The 24209-nt window shown below is 41.0% G+C and overlaps 1 protein-coding gene across 1 annotated transcript; it reads right to left on the bottom strand.

The window, feature by feature from the left end:
- Positions 1-634: 634 nt before the first annotated feature.
- LOC116522146 (eukaryotic translation initiation factor 3 subunit C-like) lies at positions 635-23372 on the bottom strand. The gene is made up of 21 exons (XM_032236834.1): positions 23266-23372; positions 21694-21835; positions 21196-21261; positions 20763-20952; positions 19423-19548; positions 19143-19197; positions 18911-19023; positions 18539-18666; positions 13173-13326; positions 12966-13069; positions 10881-11022; positions 10226-10348; positions 9045-9138; positions 8144-8331; positions 6640-6864; positions 5890-6253; positions 4293-4452; positions 3722-3787; positions 3293-3380; positions 1873-2035; positions 635-839 (listed from the first exon to the last, which is right to left on the bottom strand). Exons 2-21 carry the CDS (start codon positions 21792-21794, stop codon positions 754-756), a joined length of 2736 nt encoding a protein of 911 aa, XP_032092725.1. The 5' UTR covers positions 21795-21835; positions 23266-23372; the 3' UTR covers positions 635-753.
- Between the last annotated feature and the right edge of the window lie 837 nt (positions 23373-24209).

The raw sequence follows: 24209 nt of genomic DNA, 5'->3' as shown, positions 1-24209 counted from the left end.
CACCAACAGATGGCTGCCCCGCTCACAAGACTGTTGTCTGCTGCTAAATCAGCCACTCACCAACAATCATCCAAATAACATAAAAGCTGTGAATTTCAAGGGAGTTGCTGAGGATGAGTCTGCATGACGAGTGAGAGAGTCTTGCTAAGACAGTAACTATTTTCCCAGAATTTTAGAGCCAACTTGTTAAAAGGCTGCATTGGGGGGGGGGGGGGGGGAACCCTGCAATTTACAATATGGTTGCCTCCCTGCTAGTCCAGAAACAATGGCAGGTAGCAAAACTATTTTAAAGCCAAACAGGCATGCTTCACACTTATTGTTTATTTAGTTTCAGATACATTCAACACAAGCAATGCTCCAGCAACGGTTATTTGGGGTTGTTTCTTCAGATCTGATTTTTGAGAACACCACTTTTAACAAACCTTCTCTGAGGAGAAGTTCCTTGTCTTCAGGCATTTCTGATCCTATTAAGACTGAAAATGAAAGAAACCTCAGTCTAGGACCCCTTGCTACGGTCATCCTTTCTTTCCAAGGTTCAGGTAGTAACTACTAAAGGTTGGGAATGTAATGGAGCCTGATGATTCACATTCATTAATTTATCTGGGCTGTTCCCAAGGACACTAAATAGACTTCCTTTTTAGCAAGTTTTGTTTTATTGGTTCACATTATGGTCACGGTATCCCCTCTCTCTCCAAATAAAAGTGGCTCTTTTATTTGGAGAAAGAATAAAATTGAATAAAAGCGGTTCTAAGTTTAGTAGTTGCTCTGACGTTCTTGCTGCCGATATCCTCCCCGACGCAGGTAGCCCCCTTCGTTCTTACGATAGCCATCCTTTTGGTCTGCAAGATAAGACATGAGCCGATTAGGAGGTACCAGCAGAGGAGAAAACAGCAAGCAAAACAGAAACGAATGATTTTGTAGCAAAATATGGACCAGGGACAAGGAAACAATAAATGGCCATCGAATTAATGTTCTGACCTAGGCTTCCCAAGAAGCAAACTCCTTGTCCCGACAAAAAAACATTTTATTAATTTATAAGGAATTCTGCTCATTCACATCCAGCAAAGTCTTTCAAGGGAGGATTTACAGACACAGACCTTATCTGGCTTGGAGAGCTGACAGGCCAGAATCTGCAAAACCTGGCAAGGAATCTTCAAGAGTCATGAACCAATTAAGCGAACTGTCTCCTGAAACTCCGCTCCCCTTGCTCCTCTTTTATTTCCTCTGGGAGGGGCCATTCATCGTCCACCTGTGGCCTTACTCCCAAGTCGACCCCTTTAGCTGTTCCTTTGTCTGGCAACTCTGCGCATGCGCAAACTGGGAACAGGCTCCAGCTGTTCATCTGCCTCACTGATGTCTGACTCTGAAGGCAGCTGACAACTGGCATACGGCTCTGGCCCCCTCTCTGCCTCCGACACAGAGCCCTCATCAGATCCTTCCCCAGACTCCAGGACTGGCCCACGCTCCTCCCCAACTTCCTCACTGTCTGAATCTACAGCCAGTTCTCTGGCTGGCCACAACAATAAATATCATTTCGGCTTTCGAGGTTTCATTGGGGTAGAGGGCAGGAAACAAACGGAACTGACTGACTAAGGGATATTAGAACAAGATGGACTTGAATCCTGTAATGAAAAGAAAGGAAGTTTCCTGCCCTGATAACAGGGAAAATAAAACACTTAGTAAAGGAAACTTTCAACGTATTTTCAGATTGTGTTCTACAGCCGCTGAAATATTTTTCCCTTTGTTAAAAGGGTAGTTCAGACATGAACGTGTTTATGCGTTGTGCCTATATGTAACAGTTAATAGAATGGAAGAAAAATAAGGCGCCAGCAAAAATAGTTAAGTACCAGGGACACCAGGGCTTTAACTTACCCCGAAAGTAGCCACCGTAAGTGCCTTGCTTCTGGTCAAAGACCCTCTCATTGTTCTCCACAAGGCTGCCCAGCTTCTCAGCCAGCTGCAATGCCAGGTTTTGTTGGGTGGTGGGCTCTGTTCGATGCATCACAACTGTCTGGGTTGGCTGATCTAAGGAGGCCTAGAAAAGAAAGGCACAGAGCAGCTTGTACATATTAGAAATCTTTAGAAAGAGATTCCTTTCCTATGTTGTGACTTCCTACTTCTACCAAAATGAAATTTCTACACAGAGCATGAAACTGACTCTGACCTGAATGCTGTATTTCTCCTACCCACCACAAGGTTTTGATTCAGTCTAATTTCCCCTTGTTTAATGGGGTATTTGCCAATGCAGGTAGCCCTATACTTACAACTGCAGGTAGTCCCCGACTTACAACAGTTTGCTTAGCGATCATTTGAACCTACGACACTGAGAAAAGGACTTATGACCATTTTTCACACTCATGTCCTTTGCATCATCCCTAAGGTCATGCGATTTAACATTCGGATGCTTGACAGCTGACTCCCATTTATGAAAGTTGGAGTGTCCCGGGGTCATGTGATCGCATTTTGCAACCTTCTGACAAGTGAAGTCATCCAGATGCACTTAAACAACTATGTTAATTTAACAACTGCAGTGATTCACTTCACAAAAGTTGTAAAATGGGGCAAAACTCACTTAACAAATTTCTCACTTAGCAACATAAATTTTGGGCTCCATTGTGGTTGTAAGTTGAGGACTATTTTATTCTTTGAGTCAGCAAAGCTACAATGGCTTTGCGGACTAAAAGAATAGCCTCAGCAGTGAAAAAAGTAACTTATAATTGGTCTGGCCACTTACAATCCCTGCAGTATTCTGGGAGCCATGAAATCAAAACTTGGGAAATCTGGCATGCATTTACAATGGCTGTAGCATCCTGGGATCAGATGATTGCCACCTGCAACCTTCCCAGCCAGCTTCTAGTGCCAAGTCAATGAAAATCCAGATATGCTTAATGACTGTGATTCACTCAACACCTGCAGCGATTCACATAACGACTGTGGCAAAATTAGTCTTTAAATCAAACGCAACTCACTTAACCGCCTGCTTTGCAATGGAAATCTCGGTCTTAATTGTGGTTGTTAAGTCAAGGACTACCCATATAACTGTTTAATGAGGTTGTTCTTGATGATGATGATGACATGTGGTATTATTACAAATTAGGTCTGTGACTAAAGATTCTCTCTGTGTGTTTTAGCTCTTACATAGTCTTGTCTTCTTGAAGCTGGTGCAGAAACTGTCTATGGATGGATGGGCCTCTTCCTGCTATTCTTTGAAGCAGGTCATTCCTCCTGCCCCTTCCTCTTGATGCAATTAGTTTCTCTAGCTGCCCCAGCCTGCCTTACACAAAGTTCTCACCATCAACTCTTCATTGATGATCATCTTGCTAATGATGCTGTGCACAGTGGGCAGGTCCAGCTCAAACATATCGGACAGGATCTCCATGCTAGGAAGGTGGACCATAGAAAGCAGAGAATTGTGAGAGTCAGCTATTTAGGATTGATAGATTAGCCTCTTGCCAAAAAGGAAATTTATTGAGAAAAAAGTAGGACGGATGGGTCTGCAACTAAGGACCAGAGTTACACTAACCACCAAGTACTGCACAGATAAGTCAGATAATTGAAAGGGAATTCTGAAACCCGTTGTCCACAGTCAACTTTCTTATCAATAGAATATATGCAGTCCCATATTCAGGGCCATATTCAGGGCAAAGTGCTACTCTGCAGAAATGCCATCACTGTCAACCATGGACCTCTTTCCTCCTCCGGACCCCCAATATGACTGTACCTGATGGAGTCATAAACACTGCTGTATGTGAAGAGATAGGTTCGGAGAGATTCCTCTTGGATCTTCCTGTTGGGATGAGGACGAGAGAGAAAAAGCAGCAGCAGCAGTGAGAATGAGGTATAACAGCCTCTCTCTACTTAAATTTCTGTCCCCAAGATTTTATCCTTCAAAATCACAGATACATTTCAGGTCTCTAAATTTCCACCCCATCTTTGCTGCCACCGTTCCAGTAATATATTGGAGCAAAACTGGAAATAGTTGTGCTTTTCCTAGAACTATGGGAGGCCCAAAATCAATAATAATAGATGGCAATTCTTCCAAGCTGCGTTATTGTTTTACACCTCTATAGAGAAAATCTTGCCAGATGGAGGGCTCTATCTGCACCTAAAATATACTCCATGAACTGTTAGGGAGAAACTAAACACCCTTTTCTCTCACATGTAATATCCAGACTGAGTTGTCTCTTACACTTCAGAAATGCAGCCCCTCCCACCTGGGAATCTCCCACCTCATTACATTCCATCGCATCTATGACTCCCTTCTCTCACAATATATCCCTTTTGCAACTGACCGGACAAGCATGTTGCGCACTTTATCAGCCTCAGGAAACAGATCCCAGACTTTTCCATTCATTTTCTCATTGACAATGAAACGGTGGCATGTCTTCCAGTCACCCATCTTCATAGCCTTGGATGCTGCTACAACGTGTTCTCTCATCGATTCAGGGGGGCCTGAAGCAAGGAAAGAGAGACAGGTGGGGAAAGATGAAAAGGATGTTCCTCAAATGCATTAGAGAGAATTTTAATTATCTAAATGGATAAGCCACAATCCCTTAAGGAGAAAAAAGTATTACATTGCTATTCCAGAAAATGACCGATTTCATGTTATAAAAGAATTAAACCATGTATTTAACTATAAGGAATAAGCAGACTCTGTTATAAAAGCAGATGAGTTCCCCAAATATTAGTTGATTTATAGATTAAATTTGTCAGAGGAAAAAAGCTAATTTAAAAAAACCATGAAGGCTTAATTCCCCCCAACGTACCGTGTTTCCCTGAAAATACAACAGGGTCTTATATTTTTTTGACCCACGAAATATGGCCTTGGGCTTATTAGGTGACCATGCTCACGAGCAGCCACCAGGCAAACCCCCTCTCCAGCTAGGCAGAGCACCCTTCACTGACCTAGGGGGTATCCCTAAGGCGCCAAGCCATGTGGCGCTCTGCCCGCCCCCCAGCTCCCGCGGCTTGGCGCATAATGCTCTATGGTTATGGTCAGGCTTTTCTGCCCATAACCATAGAAAACACTCCTAGAGCGGCCGCTGCTGGAAGAATCGGAAGCAGAGTTCCGGAGTTTGGAAGCCAGAGAAGAGGTTTTGCTCGGAGCTCGGCGGCTGCTGCAAGGACAGCTGGCCCAGGGCATGGTGACGCTTGCACAACTCCCCCCTCCAGCCAGGCAACCTAGCGATATCCCCAACCTAGCGATATCCTGAAGGTGCCAAGCAATGTGAGTGCCTTTCTTCTGCCTCCCCTCCCCCGGGCTTGGCCCTTTCGGGATACCGCTAGGTCGGTGAGCGGTGCTCTGCCTGGCCAGGGTGTGTGTGTCTAGGGGGCTTATTTTCAGGGGGGGGTGTTAATATTTTTGCCCACCCGAAAAATGTGGCAAGGCTTTAGTTTCAGGACATGTTGTATTTTCTCCGAACATATTACCAGTCAGGAAGGCTAAATATTTCTTCCAGTATCAAATGATGGTTAATGTCATACATTATATCAGAGCAGAATATAGTTTTGTTTTGTATTCACAGAATACAATTATTTCCTTGGTAAGCTGTGGTTTGTGGGCTAGCAATCTACCTCAACTCAGCCACCATGGTTATTCATATTATAGGTAGTTCCTGACTTAAAACCACTCAGTAGACTGTATCTACTGTATCTCTTACTAGTACTTTCTGGGAAACACAAATGGAATGACAATGTTGCCTTCATTTCGTCCCTGTTGGTTTCTATCTGTTTCTGGTTGGCAGAACCAGATTCCCTTTAATCCTCTTAGATGTAGATGTACAACAATTTTGTTGTATTTATTTTGGACAATGACAATAAAGCCTATAATAGATGATGGTTGGAACTGCATCTTTGGGGGGTAAATTAAGCATCCTTTGGACCGCTTACCAAGAAGAGGCTGGCGCTCGCCCACCCGCAGCTGATGGTGGAACTGCTTGCTGATCATTCGCCGACGGGCATCAAACTCATGAGCAGCCATGTAAGGGATCTCAAGCAGCATGGCAGAGACCAGGTAGACACACTCCAGGAGTTCCAGGTTGATGTGCATGTGGAAAGGAACCTGCCGGCGCTTCTCGATCTTCTCTTGCTCCTGGTTGCGTTCTTGCATGCTACGCATCAGGAGACCCTGCCCCAGCAGCTCCTTCGCTCTTCCGCTGGACTGAATGTCCAGCAAAGCATTATGAGCATCTTTGATCAAGCCCTGGCGGAAGGCACAGATCCCCAGCTGAACCATCGTCCGGTTATACAGGATCTGGGGGGGGGGGGGAACAAAAGGGTTTGAAAAGGCGAAACTATCAGCACCTTTTTTCCTATTATCTGCCCTCGGATCCCATGGAGAATTCAGCAGCTGCTCAAATAACTGATTCTTATTGCTGCCCTTCCACAGTACATATTGTCAAGCAGAATTTTAAGCTTCCCTCTCTCCTAGGCTGCTTGGTTGAATGAGTTTTGTTTAGAGGAAGCTGTGGCTTGCCCCATTGGAGAGGTAGTTTGCCTCCAAGCAGACCAAAGAGAATAGGACAGCAAAAAAGTCTGCTGTCCATCCAAACTCTGTGCTATCACCACCACCACTACCATCAAACAGGCAAGTTTAATATTGGTTCTCAATGGCTACCAAATTGCTTGTTCCTCTCTAACCTGCACTGGAGGGTCTGCATGCTGGATATTATCTTGAAGGTGGCTCATGAGCATCAGGTCACGGGCCTGGTACCAGCGATCATGCAAGGCATGGTGATAAATATGGCAGAGAATGGCACAGGTGCGGATCCGGTCTGTCCGATCCTTGGCATAGATGAATTTGCAAAGGCGCTCCATCAGCACTGCAGAATCTTCCCCCTCGTTTTCTGCTTGGTCTTGTTCAGACTGAGAGAAGCAGAGAGTATAAATTAGCCCCAGGATCAATAAATCACATACTTCTAATGCAAAGTGTTCGACTTGCAGTCTCAAAGCTGCACGCAGCCTTTTAAAAGCACTCTTGAAGGTTTTAGCCAAACTATGATTTGTATTTTGTTTTGCAAACATATTTGTTATTTTTCATAAGTGAACATTAAAGTACAAACTGACATGAAATGGGGGGGAGGGGAATAACAGGACAGAAGAGTGACAGAAAAAATATGTTGAACAAATGTAAAAGTGATCTTAAATTCTTTTCAATACAAAGGTATTATATAATGCAACATGTCTCTAGTTTCAATGAATATCCAGTATTTAAACTATTTTAATCTAACATATAGTAAATTGTCATATATGAATAAGCATACATTAAAAACCCCAACTTTAACCCCAAGCACAATATTTCTCTGGTCAGATCAGACTGAAATCTCAAATTCCAAAAGTTCCCTTTTCTCCTTATCTTGCAAGAAATCTAACAATGATCCCCAAGTCACAGGAAATCCAAAGTCTAATTTTTAATATAACAGGAGGGGGGGGAAAGTGTATTTTTACCAGTATGGTCCTTGGTCACAAATACTGCACACAGCTCTGCCCTAACAAACCAATCTTTCTCTAACCTCTGCTTTCCTCTTGGGGATGTCTGAGCTTGTATCGATAATGTTATTTAGTCTGGTGATGAAATACCTGCAGGAAAACCACCAAACTCAGAAAATATCACTAACTCAATAGTTAAATCCCAAACTACATATAAGCTCTACTATATGTTACTTTCGTTTGCCAGTGAATACAAAAATGCTGCTTAGAACAAACTGTTTTTGTTACAGTTTAACATTCCGGATTCCCAACAAGGGAATTTGTTATATGATTGGAGGACTGGCCTCAAATGCTGGACGCTGTGGCTTTGTAACAGAATGTTTAATTCTCAACTTTGGCAACTTTAAGATGTGTGGATTTCAACTCCCAGAATTCTCCAGCTATCCAGCTAGCATGCTTAAAACTGCCAAGGTTGAGAATCACTGGTCTATGAAGTTTCCTAGAAACCGATTTCAAGGTGTTATTTTTATTTTATAAAGCTGTATGCTTTGTAGGGCATAGCTTCCAAATCCAATCCCCAGCATCTGTCAATCAGCAGAAGGTGATGGTGATGTGGAAGCACTGACCTAGACAGGCAAATTTCTCTCTCTGGAGAGGGAAGATCCTTTGCAAACCAACTACAGATGTTCCTTGCCTACCAGAGGGGCCATCTTACCTTGCTGTCTCCTGCTGGGCCTTGCTGGCGCTGGTGAGCCTTGTAGTCAAACTTGTAATAGGTGTGGAGGATACAGCGCAGGTAAACACGGCAGATCTCATCCGTATTTGTCTTGCTCTGCAGGTAAGTCTGCACCCGTTCTATGATCTTGCAGACTCGGCCCTCGTCCTTCAGGTGGTCCACATATTCTAGGAGAAAAGTACCACAAATGCTTAGCTCGGTCATTTACAAGAGGTGAGGGTGGAAAGTTTCCCTTGTTTGATTAGGTGGAATCTGGCAATGCAGTCCTGCAAAACCTCAACTCCCCATCAGCTTTCATTTTGGTGGATATGGAGAGGTGGTCAAAATATGAGTGGTTTTTACACCCTTACAATTATGTAATTTAAAAAAGCAGAAACAGGAAGGCCCTGGATCACCAAGCCCTTTCATGCTGACATATAACCTTTTTGTTATCTACAATGGAGGCACAATGGCTCAGCAGCTTAAAGACGCTGGATTTGTTAGCTCTCTGTATTCCAGCATATTATTTAGGGCATTATGCTGATTCTATAAATTGCTTAGAGAGGGCTGTAAAGCACTATGAAGCGGTATATAAGTCTAAGTGTTAGAGCTATTCTTCTGTAAGCAAGGCATAGTAACATGAAAAAATAAGGGTGAATTTCAACTTTGCAATTTAACAGGCTCCAAATTTCTGAAGAAACCAATCCTCCTCTGTCTGGTTAAAAGAGGCAATTCTGTTGGAGAAAACATTCAACAGGAGCCAAATATTCCTATTATCAGGCAAGGTATCCCTGTCCCAACCCACTGCCCTTCATTACCTCCACTTTCAATGGATGCCCTTCTTCCCTCACCTCTCAAACACCACTTTGTGATGGACATGTTGGTGTACAAACTCACTCACCTTGAGAATGGGGGTCTGTGTTCTGCATGATTTTCACAAACTCCTCATCCATCCGCTCCACCAAGGTCAAGATGCATCCACGTATGCGAAAGGGCTGGCCATGGAAAGGCAGAAAGGAAGGAGTGGGGATTAGGACAAGCAGACTCATCTTAAGCTTTCTCCAGTGTGGAACTTTCCTACTGGACTGAGTTATTATCACCATTACTCCCAGTTATAAGGATATGGAGGTGATCGGACTGTCCATGCAGCATTCTTGGGAAAGTGGCATAAATAAAAACACTTTTTTCCCCTTGGTCTGCCAGTGAAGCAGCATCCTCTTTGATCTTTGCAGATTTCATTCAGCCCTCCCTACAAGTACCGTATTTTTTGGAGTATAAGATGCACCAAAGTTTTGAAGAGGCAATTTAAAAAAAAAAAAAAGTTTTTGCACTCTGCAAATCTCTCCAAAACGGCTCATTTTTTTCCACCCAAAAAAGGGGCATGAATAGCCCTTAGGAGACTTGTAGAGTGCTGGGGGCGGGGGCGAAAACAAACAAAAAATGGTCTGTTTTTTCATTTCTGCCTCCCACAGCCCTCAGGAGCTCTCTGAAAGCCTCTTACAAGTTATGCACGGCCATTTTGGTGAAGGGGGCAAAAATTGCTGTATTCAGTGTATAAGACGCACCCAGATTTTCACCCTCTTTTTTGAGGGAAAAAGGTGTGTCTTATATTCTAAAAAATATGGTAGTCCTCGATTTATGACTGTAACAGAGCCTGGAATTTTCATTCGTGTATCATGATGGTTGTTAAGTGAGGCATCCTTGTGACCAACCTCCTTTTATGTTTTTTGGGATGGTCATTTAGAGATTCCATTCTCTGCATTGGGTGCTTTTTTGCCAAAACCCAAAAATTAACATCAATTTCTAAGGGGAGGGGGGAGCCCTTTGTAAATCATGATCACATGACCATGGGATGCTGCCAATAGTCATAAATGTGGGCCAGCTGCCAAGTAACCAAAATGTGATCACATGACTACAGGGAAGGGCGGCAGCCATTAGAACTTTGAATCCAGATTGTAAGCACTTTTTGGGGGAAATCCATCTTAACTTAACAGGCGCTAAGCAGCCAGTCCTAGGTTAAAGGCTACCTACATAATATATAGCTGGATGATTGATAGGTGGGAATGCCCTACAGAAACCCACCTGCTCAGGGTTGTCCAGGTTTTCAGAATCCTCTGCAATGTTCTGTCCAATGTCGATGTCGTTCGCAAAGAGGATGTCCAGCAGCTCATCAATGCTACTGAGACATTTCTGCCACATCTCTGGCTGCAAACAAGGAGAATGAAGAGGAAATCATTAACAACCATGCTACAGGTAGTCCTCGATTTACAACAGCTCATTTAGTGACTGTTCGAAATTACAACGGCACTGAAAAAAGGCACTTATGATCATTTTTCACACTTGTAGCATTCCCATGGACACATGATTTACATACGGATGCTTGACAAGTGGCTCATATTTATGACAGTTGCGATATCTCAGGGTCACATGATCCTGTTTTGCAACCTTCTTACAAGCAAAGTCAACGGGGAAGCCAGATTCACTTAACAATCGTGTCACTAATTTAACAACTGCAGTGATTCAATTAACAAATGTGGTAAAAAAGTCATAAAATAGGGCAAAGCTCACTTATCATATTTCTCATTTAATAACATAAATTGTGGACATGATGACTTCCTGTATTATAGGAATAAAACAACCAATCTTCCATGTCACATCTCTCACAGCCAATGTGGGCAAGGGACAAACTCTTGTGGCACATTGGAATTAATTAATTTCCTTTCTTATTCCCCCATACCTTCATGTATGTAGCTAAGTTGGGGTTGTAATCATACAAAGAGGCAACAATGTTGAACTTGATTTTGAGGTCAATGGCTATTCCCAATTTGTTCTCTGCTGCAATTCCAACCAAAAGCTGCAGAAGATCGATCTGGGCAGCCCTGTGGAGGATCACAAAAAGGGTAGAGAGTACTGTGACAATAGGTGTGAGGAGATGGCAGATTATTATTTTCAGTTAGTTCCTCAAACTCAGTGCAGCCCATTGGACTTTGTTCTAAAGCCTTTCACTTAACCATTCTTAACCATTATGAGCCATGGTGGTGCAGTGGTTAGAATGCAGTACTGCAGGATACTTCTGCTGACTATCAGCTGCCTATAATTTAGCAGTTCGATTGTTGCCAGCTCAAGGTTGACTCAAACTTCCTTCCTTCCGAGGTGGGTACAATGAGGACCCAAATTGTTGGGGGCAAGATGCCGACTCTGTAAACTGCTTAGAGAGGGCTGTAAAGCACTGTGAAGCAGTATGTAAGTGCTACTGATATTCTAACCATTGTATCTCATCTGTAACTCCCAGAACACCATTATGTCATTCCAACAGTGTTCAGCAACAAAAATGACAATTTTGAAAGGGTTTTTTTTTTTTTTTTGCTCAATTTGTAAGTTTCGGAGTAAATTTAAAAGAAGCCAAAGCGCTTGTCCTTCTAAAAGTGAACATAAAAGAGGATGGAAATGTTTGGCCACACCCCTTCTTATGCAGAAGTCCTTCTCAAACTTCTCTAACAAGTCAAGAGGCTGAATCATAACCTCAATCTGGAACATGTGGCCCCTCCCTGTCTAGTCTGGCCTGATGCAAACAAGCCACAGCAAATTCTAGACACAGGCCTTAAGCCCACTTCCACGGTGTGGTGATAAAATGGTCAGCTCCCCATTTCAATTAGCCATCTTTTAACATGTCACAAGTTTATAAGATGCACCACTGTTTCTTGAGATTGGATAATATAATAAAAACTGGGGTTAGTTCCAAAGGTGCTTTTTTAAGAGGACAATGGACTTCCTTTGTTTTTCTTTGTTTCGTTTTTGTTCTCTGTTTTGTTTTTTCCTTGAAGACGTTTCGCTTCTCATCCAAGCTCTGAATAAGCTTCTTAGATGAGGAACAAAACATCTTCAGGGAAAAACAAAGGAAGTCCAGTTGCCTCTTGTAAAAGCACCTTTGGGGCAACCATGGCCTGGATAACAGAAACTCCACAGACATTTTGCTGAGGCTAGTCTAAAACACAAGTAAGTGTTGCTCAATTCCTTACTATCCCACTGATTAAAGAGGAAGTCTGCTTCAGTGCAAAGCACGTTGCCTTGTGTATTAATGTCCACATGAAACTCATAACTGACCAGATCGTTTCAGAGGAAAAGATTTCAATATCAGGCAAGGTGGACTTTCTCTGTGTAAATATTTACTGTCATCTCAGATTTGCTGTTTTCATAATTGACTTCTGTACTTTCGGTCTTGAAGTTAATTTGCCTGACTCCCTTTTCTTAAAACAGATTTTGACTGAGGAAAGGGAAAGGGAAGGAGAAAGGAAAGAAGGATAGGGAAGGAAAGAAAAGGGAGAGAGAATGAGAAAGGGAAGATCAAAGGATTGTGTTATTGTCAATCCTTCGATCTTTCCTTTCAAGAATCTAAACCAGGTGTGTCAAACTCGATTTGATTGAGGACCATATCAGGGTTGTGTTTGACCTGGGGGGGGGGAATGTGGAGGGGGGGGAATTGCCAGCTTGGTGGACTCCAGCAGGCCTGTCAGCTAAAACGGTGTCTGAGAGGACCACACATGGCCTCCCCGAGCTCCATTTTTTGCTGGCACAGGGCTGCAGGAGGCCGTTAGCAGCCAAAAATGGAGCTTGGGGAGGGCCGTATGTAGTCCTCCCAACCAAATTTTTGCTGGCAGTGTCACCAGCTGCAGGCCTTGGGTTTGACACCCTGATCTAAACCGGATGCCATCTGAGAAACGACCTACTTATTTGCCTCCCAGAAGAAGAAAAAAGCAAGCGGTCAATTTGGGGATGATTTCAGTTACTCTTTCCCAGCAATGTTAAGACGTCTTTGTCTCACCTATCAGTGCCTTTCTTCCCACGAGCTTGTAGAATCTCGTTGAGTTTCTTCACTACCACAGCATGGTTGATCTCTGTGCCCTTAGCAAACATCTTTGGCTTTTCCTACAGGGGGAGAGGGGACAAAAAGGATAAACTGCCAAATTCCTTCTATTCCCTCTCTGTCTAATCTCCTGGATGGAAATAAAGGCCACTGGCAATGCCTCACCTTAACCAGAGGGACGCCTCCTTTGACTTGTTCCCATCCACCGCTTTCGGGATCTTCATCGCTTTCATACCTTTTGGATTTACGGTCTTGTTTTTTCTTTGCTTTATCTTCTTTTTTCTTCTCCAGAATCCTCTTTTCCTCCTCTGTGCCAACTCTAATTTTGGAGGATTAAACGTATCAGGTTTTTCCCCTTCAGGTGTGATTCTAAAATCTTGAGCTAGCTATACGACTTAATCCCAGAAACATTGTTGGCTTTGAATACTTTCTTTCCATCCCACAAATTGCATCTGAATCCAAACCTTCACAAGCGAGATTATTTTACCCCAATAGACCAAGATTTCCCTGCTATCTACCTACCCTTGCACAGAATACTGGTCTGCTAAGATCGGAATCAACTTCTAATAAATCAAGTGATATAACTTTAAACCTGTAGGAAATCTCCAAGTTTTGATACCAATTCTAAATGATATCATCGGCACAGTGTCCTATGTCCCTGTTGCTTAATGACAGCAATTCCAGCAGTTCTGGTTGCTGTCATGAAATGAGGACTGCAGTCATTAGCAGGGACCTCATATGATCATGACTTCCAAATTCCTGCCAGCTTCCCCCGACCTTGCTTTTGGGAAGGCAGCAGGAAACCTGGAAACCGTGATCACATGATATGATTCCCACACTGCAGGGATTCTACAATGATCAGCACTCCAAGGACCCATCGTAGGCCCTTTTCATTCACTGTGGTGGCAACTTTGTATGCTCCTTGAAGAAACTGTCATAACCCAAGGACCGCCTGTGTAGAACATGCACACTGGTTAACTCTAAAATTTAAGGAATAAAAATCCTGTAAAAAGAGCTAAAATTGAAGAAGGCGGGGCTTAGCAGTGAGAAGACGGACTTTCAGGCTACTCCTGAAACTCCTCTATTCCAAAGCATTTGGATGGTCCCTTTTTGGACCCAAGCTGTCCCAGAGAGACAGTGAAAGGTAGGAGGAAATCCAGTGGTCCCAGAGATGTTCGCAAAAGTCTCTGGGGATCGGGAAAATAACCTCCTTTGCCAGTGACTTCCGGATTAGCCATAAGGCTAACTGAAACTGCAGATAGCTCTAAAGAATGTCGAAAGTGTTTCCAGCTGGTAAGATTATTTTATTACTCAGAGAAAAACAGTGTGCCTAAAAATTCAAGCTAATTTAAATTAAAGAACAGAAGAATCTAGCGGCGATTTTGATCTTTTTATTGGTTTTTGGACGGTGGTTATCCTACCTTTTAAATGTTTTAAATGTTATTCACACGGACAAAGGATAGATTACTCCAACATCTCCTCTGATCCTCTGCAAGCGGGCTGTAAACCAATTCACTATAATTTGTTGTTTACAACTTGACACTTTTATTGCTTGGCTGTATTGGTCTAAGATCTGATAAGATTGTACAGCTCCCAGCTGCGTTTATTTGTAAATACCTCAGAGCTCTCAAGAAAAAATACTAATTGCGTACAAACATGGCGCCTATTCAAGCGTCTATTCAAATGATTTTTTCAGCATTACAGAAATTATCTGCTACACAAGATAGAATTGAGAGAAAATTGGATTATTTGGTGTTTTTAGCAACAAAATATGAGGAAAAAACTTAGAATGTTCTTCAAATACAAACTAAGGATGTCAGAGATAAAGATTCTCAATTTGCTAATATCGGGGCAACTGGTTTACTTCTGAGGGAGAAAAAGATGGAATGTCTGAAGGGGAAGCAGCCACACAGAAGATTTACTTCAAAAGACAGGGCGCAGAAGGAGTGAGAAGCATTAAAGAATTCATACTTTATGAAATACCATCTGCAAAACATTTGATACCACCACTGAGAATTAAAGACAAGCTGATAAAGGAAATAAAAAGAGGGCGGCAGCATTATATGAGAGGCACCATAAACAAAAAGGTGCAAAGATTTCTTCGTATGGACTTGCTCATAAAGATGTTTGGAGAACTGGACCCACGAATGGCAACAGATTTAAGGCTGTTCTGTTACTGGAGAGACACAGGCTGATAGATGGAAGAGTATAATTTAAAATTAGCTAAACCTAGTTAAATTCATTTGTAATAGGTATAGTTGAATAATAATTGATAATGGTAGTAATGTATATAATGTTGAGTTGCTATGATAAATAATAATTGGATATGAGAAGGGAAGGTTAGAAATATCTTTGGACTATATATAAAGGTTATTAATCACAATAATTATTATAAAAAATAAAATAAAATTATATACAGTTAAATTTTAACTAATAGGGGGAAAATGCTATGATATAGGACATAACTAAATAAAGGAGAATAATAATAAATTATATATATGGAGGATGAAATTTTTGGTATTAAATATTATGGATGTTTAGCTAAAACAGGATATGAGGATTTGATGTTAATGGAGGATTTTATAAATAAGTAAATGAAATGCCAGCATGTGGTTATGGATTAAATCTTTGGTATAGTTAAGGATGAAGGATGTTTAAATAACTGTAGTCAATTAAAAGTGGAGGTATGATGATGTTAATATAGTAAACATTTGAATTAAGATATTTGAATTAATATGAATTAATGGAAGAGATGCACAAAAACTTGTAACCAGCTGATATACTTTTTTATAACATATACTTGTGTTGTTGGTTTTTTTTTGCTGTGTGTGTGTGTTGTTTTTTTTATTGTTGTGTATATACATAGTGTGTCTGTGGGGGGAAATATAGTTAGGATAAACTAGTAAGGTAAGGGAGTAAAAAATTGTACTAAATTATATCTGAGTTGGCGGAAGTACCATCTCAACATAAAGGGATGGTAAACAAAGCAACCCAAACCGTATATTACCTATGAAATGAAATAATAAATGTATAAGAATGATAAATTGAATTGAATTGAATTTATTTCATTTATATGCAGATATAAATGAAATAAAACATCTGTAACCAAATGACATGCTATATGTGATGATGGTTTTTTTCTTCTTCTCTGTTTTGTTCTTGTTCTTTTTTGCTTTGTTTTTTTCCCCACTGTTGTGGGTATGTGTTGTTTATGTAACAAAAAAAATAAAATAATTTAAAATAATAATAATAATAATAATAATAATAGTAATAATAATAATTTTATAATTATTATAAATAATAAAAAGCACTGGAATTACATTTAAAACAGTTAAAAATTGACAAAATCACCATCAGTCAAATGCAAAAAGCCGCACTGCTTGGATCTGCACGCATATTACGAAAATACGTTACGACGTCCTAGGCCCCTGGGCGGGGCCCGACTAGTAACCAATGCCAAATCCGGCAAAACAACTGGCCGCTGTGATACAATTGTATAATAATTAAAAAAAAGAGCTAAAATTATCAACAATCTAGGTGATAAAGTCTGGCTGAAGGAGAAGGCAAGGATTTTTCTTGTAAGTAAAAAATGTGAGAACCATGGTGGATAAAAATTGATGATTTTTTAATAAAAATTTAAAAATTGGGTTTTTTAAATAATTTAAATCAGATTTTTTTTATTTTTATCAAATTTATCTTAATAAAATGCTTTTGGAGTAAAGATCTATCTAAAGACAGTTTTCTATTTCTATTTAGTTTATTCAGCATGAAATGGAGCTGAGTTATATAGCATGAGGCTGTATATTCTGCAATATTTACATTTTTGGTAAACCCATTCAATGAATCCAAGCTCTGCAAGCTAAATAGGAAACCTTTAATTTGGTTTGCAAATAATAATATTAAAGATTCTAACTACCAGCAAGAATGAGTCCTTACATTTAAAGAGCACCTGTCATTTCAGACAGATTTGAAAGCAGAGACATCTTTAAGGAGGCCTCCCCTCCTGTTGACAGCAGATAAGAATAGGCAGCTGTCTGTTAAAGCAGATCTACATTTTAGGCAAAACCTTCATTTTGACTTATAGTTGAAAAATGGGCCTAACTCTATCAATGTAGGCAAAATATGATTTTGCTTTTGTGAACCAGTTAGTAGCTTAGTTGCAACCTGTGTCATTGTAAGATTTCGGATGTTCTTCAAAAATAACAGGTAGAAAACAAAATTGTAATAATCTAACCATAATGGAACTATGGCATAGGTAACTACTGCCAGACTTGGCAGCTTAGAAGTCAGAATCACAACTACTATCTCAATTTCTTGATCCAAGTACTTCCTGGGTCTAAAGTATCAGTCACTGATATTTCACACCATGAGGGAAACTAAAAAAACACAATAATTAAGCTTTTAAGATGCCTGGTTATACAAGAGGGCGCAACATAAACCACTGGGGCTACTGGCTATAACCTCGAACATCTGCCCTTGAGAGACATAAGCACAGGCATAGAAGATTAAAGGCAAAAGATTAAAAAACAACAAGATAAATATGATCAGCTGGGCCTGAAACTTCAGGAGCACAGCTATACACAATTAGTCCTCACTTAAGAACCATTTATTCAGCGACCATTTGAAGTTATGACAGTCCTGAACGAATGACACACGTATGCCCGATCCTTGAAGTTATGGCTGCTGCAGTGTCCCTGCGGATATGTGATCAAAATTCTGGCACTTTGAGCCTACTAGCAGAGACCAAAGCATGTTATTACAAACCCCTTATCCCTCCCCTTTTGGTCACCCTGCACTCTGTCATCCTGCTACAATGCACCCGGCTGTTCTCCCCCACCCCCCACCCCGATCTTTGTTGTCTTCTTCTTACTGCTGTTCACAAATTGAGCCTGGACTGGCATGTCGCCAGGCAACTCTGTCTGTGGAAGGCCTCCTTCCTGAGGCTGTGTGCAGCCTTCTCATAAGGCTTTAGGAACGTCATAGGAAGACGACCTTATAAAGAGCAATGCCATGCATGCATAAGCAATGGAACCAAGCCAGTTGGGAGTGGCAAGGATTGCAGAGCACAGGACAGCTTCTGCATCCTCCCACTGCCAGCAGCAGTTGCTCCAGGCTGGTTGCATGTGTGGCATCACAGAAGTTGCTTTCCCACCTTCCCATCCCCAGCAGCAGCCATCTCCGGTCTAGTGGCTATTTCTGTGCCCTTTGACCTCTGGCACCAGCCACTTAACCGCCTGGGACTCCTGCCTTCCTGCTGGTTTCCCCATTGAGTGTGCTGTTGGAAGCTAGCAGGAAGATCCAAGAAAATCCTTGCTTAACAGCCTAGGGTAATCGATTAACGACAGCAATGGGGACTGCTATGATTGTGGTCACTATGGGATGCAGTCACATCACTACAACTGCAATGCTGAGTGACTGAAATTCCAGTCCCAGTTACCATCATAAACCAAGGACAACCTGTAAGGCATGATGACACTTACACAAAGGTAAGGTTCCCACCTCCCCTTGCCTCTAAGGAATGTTGTCCTTACTTCTTAAGGAACTTTGAAGCCAAGGAGGTGTATTTGCCGTCTTCTTCATCTGACTCTGAATCAGATTCCGAATCCGATGAGCCCCAATCTTCATCATCATCTGACTCCTCTTCTTCCTTATCTTCATCCTGTCAGAAAAATATATATGTATTAATCCAGCAAATCATCTTCCAAAGGAATTTTCTGCCAAAGTACAGCAAAGTTCCTCCTAGCAGAAAACTGCTTTGTCTCTAATAAAATCTGACTGACATACATTAATCTGTCTGAGAAAATATGGACATTTCTGTCTTATGTTCCTAGAGAGGCTTAGATTCTCCTACTTTGAGGGAAGCCATAAAATCTTTCTTAGAGGCTCTTTCCTGGAACTCTCACCTCTATCTTTTTGAGAAATTTGCTGCGACTCTCAGGTGCTCCTTCTTTCTTTTTCAAAAAAGCTGCTGCGCTCATTCCATCATCATCACCATCTTCACTTGAGGAAGAGGATCCTGAAGGCGGAAAATGGAAGGAACCATTGAGAGGGGAGATTTCACACACCAAATCATAAAAACGCCTGCTCAGGACAGAGGGCACCCTCCAATTGCATGGTTCTTTCATCAACACTTACCCTCTGAATCATCACTTTTCTTGTCCTCATCTTCATCAGCTGATAGTTCAGGATTCTAGGAGAACATGACCAATATGGTGAGATCGTGATATATATTATTCTACCCTACCCCATATTACCCATACGGACTTTCTTGCCCATTGCAAACAAGGCTATTCAAGTCCTCCCTTCAGCCAGAATCTACATGTTTGCTGTTAGTGTGAATATGGACAACCCATCAATTCCCCACAGTAGTTGTTGTAAAATACATCTCTGCAGCATCTCCTCCATACGTCAATACCTGGCGATGAGCAGTTATCTGGGTTTCATAATCTCGATTGTACTTCCGGATCTTCTGGCGGAGAGTACTCAGTGCTTTGGCATTGTTCTTGTTCATTTTTTTCTTGCCTTCCTTGTCCTCCCAAAGCTACAGAAGACAAAATAATGCATATGGAGAGCAGCACTGGTTGCTTTCTCAGACTGCAATACCTATTTCATTCAATAATTACTCCCCTAGAATCCGGCAAATATTGTGCATACAGCATTGGCTTACATGCCCTCTTATCATCAAGGTGAGTTCAGAAATGGCAAGTATAAATGACTATGGTGATAGCATTTTCAAATGCCCAACAGATACAAAGCATTGAGTTTGTTACACTTTGGGATAGCAGAAGAGTTCTTTCAGGCCAGAGCAATGATCACAAAAAGGCTTAAAACTATGAAAGAAAAATTGGGAAAATAAACAAACCAAACTATCAAAAACATACCAACTCCAAAATCCAGAGAGACACTAAAACTACTATTAATTGATTAGAATTAAATGAACGTGAAGAAAGATATGGAGGGATATAAATGAGCCAAAGAAGTTCTATCTCTTGCTATAGCTACATAATCTCTAAAAGCAGAGCTCTGATGATGACCTTATTTCAATTTGATATCCACCAGATGCTGCTCTCCAATTTCCATGACTTCCAGCAGCACTGATGATCATGGTGGTCGAGTATCATGCACAGTAGATAAATGCATTGGTAAATAATGGAGGGGCTAATTAATATAATTTGATGATAACAAAAAAGGCCCATATATGAGTTGGGAGCTCTGACTGTGCACCCCAGTGTACCAGAAGTTTAAACAGCTTTAGAAGAAGCTTTTCGCTTTAGTTTTCACAATGTATAACATAATGCCCCCTTTTAAAACATCAACCAATGTTACTTTCAGATGTATTGGTTACCACTCACCTACAAAGGAAAAATGATTAGAACACCATGATTTCTAAACTTTCTGAAATGTTTCATGACTGCACTATCTATATTATATTGTAATTAATTCATTCTGAACCAGCAACTAGCTAGAAACAAAGAGACAGGATTAGAGTCAGGAAAGATTATCTTTACATGTTTGCCTCAATTCTGAGGTTGACTATTATGTGGCCTGAATCAAAGACTTTTTGGAAAAAAGAAGCATAGTGGATCTTCTGGATGAGATATCATCCTATTTCTTTTGTATCACAGGGAAAGCATGTTTCAACACATTACAGAGGCACTTTCCTGATAAACAAATTGGAATGTGTAATCCTTTCTGATCAGAAACAAAAAACAAAAATCAAAAATGTTCTTGTCTATCATGCTCTCCAGCTAATACCTCATTGAGATAGTCCTCAAGATCTGCCAAGATGCGGATATAAAAGTGAGGCACTCCTTCCTTGTCGACAATACTCTTGGCCTTTCCATAAGCCTTGCCCAGCAACTCAAATTCCTCCAGACATTTGGTGACATCTCGGATCTTCATAGCATTCCGGATTGTTTTGATCAAATTGGTTAGTTCCTCAAATCTGGCAGACAGGAAAAAGAGGACAAACAACAATTAAACCAGGGGAGTGAAGAGAAAGGCAAAATAAGGAGATATATAGTATTTAGGACATGAATAAAGGCTATGGCCTCAAAGAAGGCTATGGCCACCAAACCCAATGTAAACCAGCCACCAACAGGATAAGGCACTTTCCAGAGATTGAAAAATATAATTTTGGTTCAATCCTCCAAACTTTAAGTGCCCTTCTTCTTCCAGTATACATCACCTTTTGTCTTTAGCACTACGCACAACTCTCTTTGTATCTTCTTCATCCTCACTCAGCATCAAAGGCCTACAAGACAAGAAGGAAAATAGTTGATAGATATCTATGAGTAATTGACAGAAGAAACTGGAAGTCAGAGGAGAATAAGTTTAAGAGAGACATCTTATGCCAACATTTTAAAAAAATCACCAAGAGGATTGTTTTATAATATATTTGAATGCATCTTTACAGGGATGCTTCAATAAGTAACATTAACACCAGAATATTTTTTGGCTATTTTTAATTGTGGATGAGATTAGCTTTTGCAGTTCTGCAGTTAATGCTATTCAGAGATTAGACTAGAAATGCAAATTGCAATATCATATACTTTCACTCAATAGCCTGAACCAATATGCAAAATTTGTCATAAAAATCTCACTCTGCCTATTTTACCCAATCTAATTATTTTCTAGGAACCTAGAACCCACCTCTCCAATCCTAACCATCCCTATATATACTTACTGTTTCCCAAAATTGCCTCCAACAGGCTTGGTTACTAATTCATCTCCAGAGAGCGACGATTCTGACTCACTGTCTGAGCCAGTAGTAAAAAAACGTGACATGGCAACAAGTTTGGATTGTAACTCAAGTACAATTTCTGACCCTAGAGGAAAATATAAAGATTGAAAAGTCCAGTGAGTATATAGCATTTTCATATTCATACAGCTATTTCTATTGATTTGAAAAATGTTTGGAATATAAATTATGTTTCCATTCTTTGATCCAGAAAAACTTTACTTGTACAGAAAAGAAATGTTAGATGTAACTGAACCATTATATGGATGAGATGTCTAATGCTTGAGATTAGGTATGAAGTCTAGCCAGCTAGTCCACTCACTTTTGATATAATCAATAAAACAATTCCACAATTACAATAGACAGCCTAATACAGACTTATCACAATAACCAAAGACAACCCTCCCATCTCTCCTCACCAAACAAAATAAAAAACAAACAAAAAAGCCTGATGTGACACTGCATATCATTGTCATTCCCAAGGAATCTCCTTCAGAACATGTTAAGCACTGTCCTCCCCTAATTTTATAACTTTTTTTAAAGCCTTAGTAAGGCCACACCTGGAATACTACATCCACTTTTGGCCACCACAGTACAATAAAGATGTTGAGCCTTTGGGAAAAGTGCAGAGAAGAGCAACTAAGGTAATTAAGGGCCTGGAGATTAAAAGATGTGAAGACTTGTTGCAGGATTTGGATTTGGCTAGTCTAGAGAAGGACGTGGAGGGGGCATAATAGCAGTATTCCAGTATTTGAGAGGTTGCCACAAAGAGAAGAGGGTCAACTTATTTCCAAAGCACTGTAGGCAGGACAAGAAACAATGGATGGAAACTAATCCAGGAAAGAAAAAATCTGGAATTAAGGAAAAACTTCCTAACTGTTAGAGCAACTAATCAGTGGAACCGTTTTCTTCAGATGTGGCTACTTCATCACTGGAGATTTTTGAGAAGGGGCTGGACTGTCGCTTGTCTGAAATGATATTTAGGGTCTCTTGCTTGAGCAGGGGATTGGACTAGAAGACCCCCAAGGTCCCTTCCAGCTCTATTCTGATTGAAGGCTCTTCCACCCTTTGGCTGAAATGTTTACTGGGAGTCAATGACATTTTTAAAAATGTGTCTTCTCTCTAGCCTGATGCCAGCCAGCTATATTGGACTTCCTCCCACAATCCTTAGGCCCCTTGGGAATCGTAATAGTTGAAAACCAACACATCTAGAAGAACATATGGTTGGGGAAAAGTGATAGGTAATCATTCATAACAACACCCATTACTATACATAAACTTTACTAAATATCGTGTCCAAAACCCAACTAAATAATATTTGAAACCAACCGGTCACAGAAAGGCAAGGCATGCAGGAGAAGAATGTACTTTGCCTATTTCACCCTTTTACAGATCGCTCAAATACTCTACTGTCGCTTCCCCTCCACCACCACCGCCACCCTCCAGCTCTTCCACCCATCTTCCCCTTCGCCTCCTCCGGCCTCCACCGCCGAGCAATCGGCCTCAACACGCGCTCACCTCGGGCCTTGCCGGGAAAAAAAGCCTCACACCACGCAACCACTGGGCAAGCGCAGGGCCTTCACGTCGTCGCGTCCGGGAACGTACAAATAAAAGCTGCAGGAAGTCTTTGTCGCATAATCGATGACTTTTTCCGCTCATAAAAAAACTCCGTTCCCTGGCGACTTCCGCTTGCGAAGAACCACAAAGTTTTGACCATAGAGTTGCAGCCTCAAGTAGAGCTGTACCGCTCTAGCGCCCCCTTGGAAGTTGATTGAAAGGGGCCGCTTTCAAACTTTGCCGGAAGTTTATGAATGTGTTGTATCTTTTAGCTATCCGCGCATTATCGCATTTTCTGGTAAATAATTACAACACTTTTTTTCACATGGATTTTCTGATTGAATCGGAATCCCCCTCTCCGCTGTCTTTCATCCATATTGCGTCACTTTTTTTACTTACACCCTCCCCCCCCCCAAAAAAAACACCCCAACCTGGGTACCGTATATTCACTGATATCAACGCACGTTATTCAGTAATTCATGACAAAAATGATATTTATCAGTTTATTCGATTTACTCGACAAAAAAAGTATACAAACATAACAGTTTTTAAGCAGCTACAGAAAACTATACTTTTGGGGCATATTTTGCAAGTCCCACATTTATATAACTGCCTTCCATTGGAAAGTTAGCAAAAACTAAGTTAAACTATTAATTATTAAATGTACACCCCACTAATCACGTGCATACATTTAAATTAAAATAAATGTGGTTAATAGAATTTATTCCACTGTATTCAATGTTCCCTTCCATTACATTAAAAATATGTATAATGTATCCATGCCCTTGGGATATGAACCAATTATAATTATTAAGCTAAAACAAAAAAGACTCATTATCTTCAGTGCCATTTAAACAAAACAGAACAAAACCAGCATAGTTATGAGAGGTTTCGCTCCTTGCTTA

This window comes from Thamnophis elegans, chromosome Z (assembly GCF_009769535.1).
Source record: "Thamnophis elegans isolate rThaEle1 chromosome Z, rThaEle1.pri, whole genome shotgun sequence".
NCBI classification, from domain to species: Eukaryota; Metazoa; Chordata; class Lepidosauria; order Squamata; family Colubridae; genus Thamnophis; species Thamnophis elegans.
The sequence above is the reverse complement of the archived record's forward strand: the minus strand, read 5'-3'. Positions and strand labels throughout refer to the sequence as shown.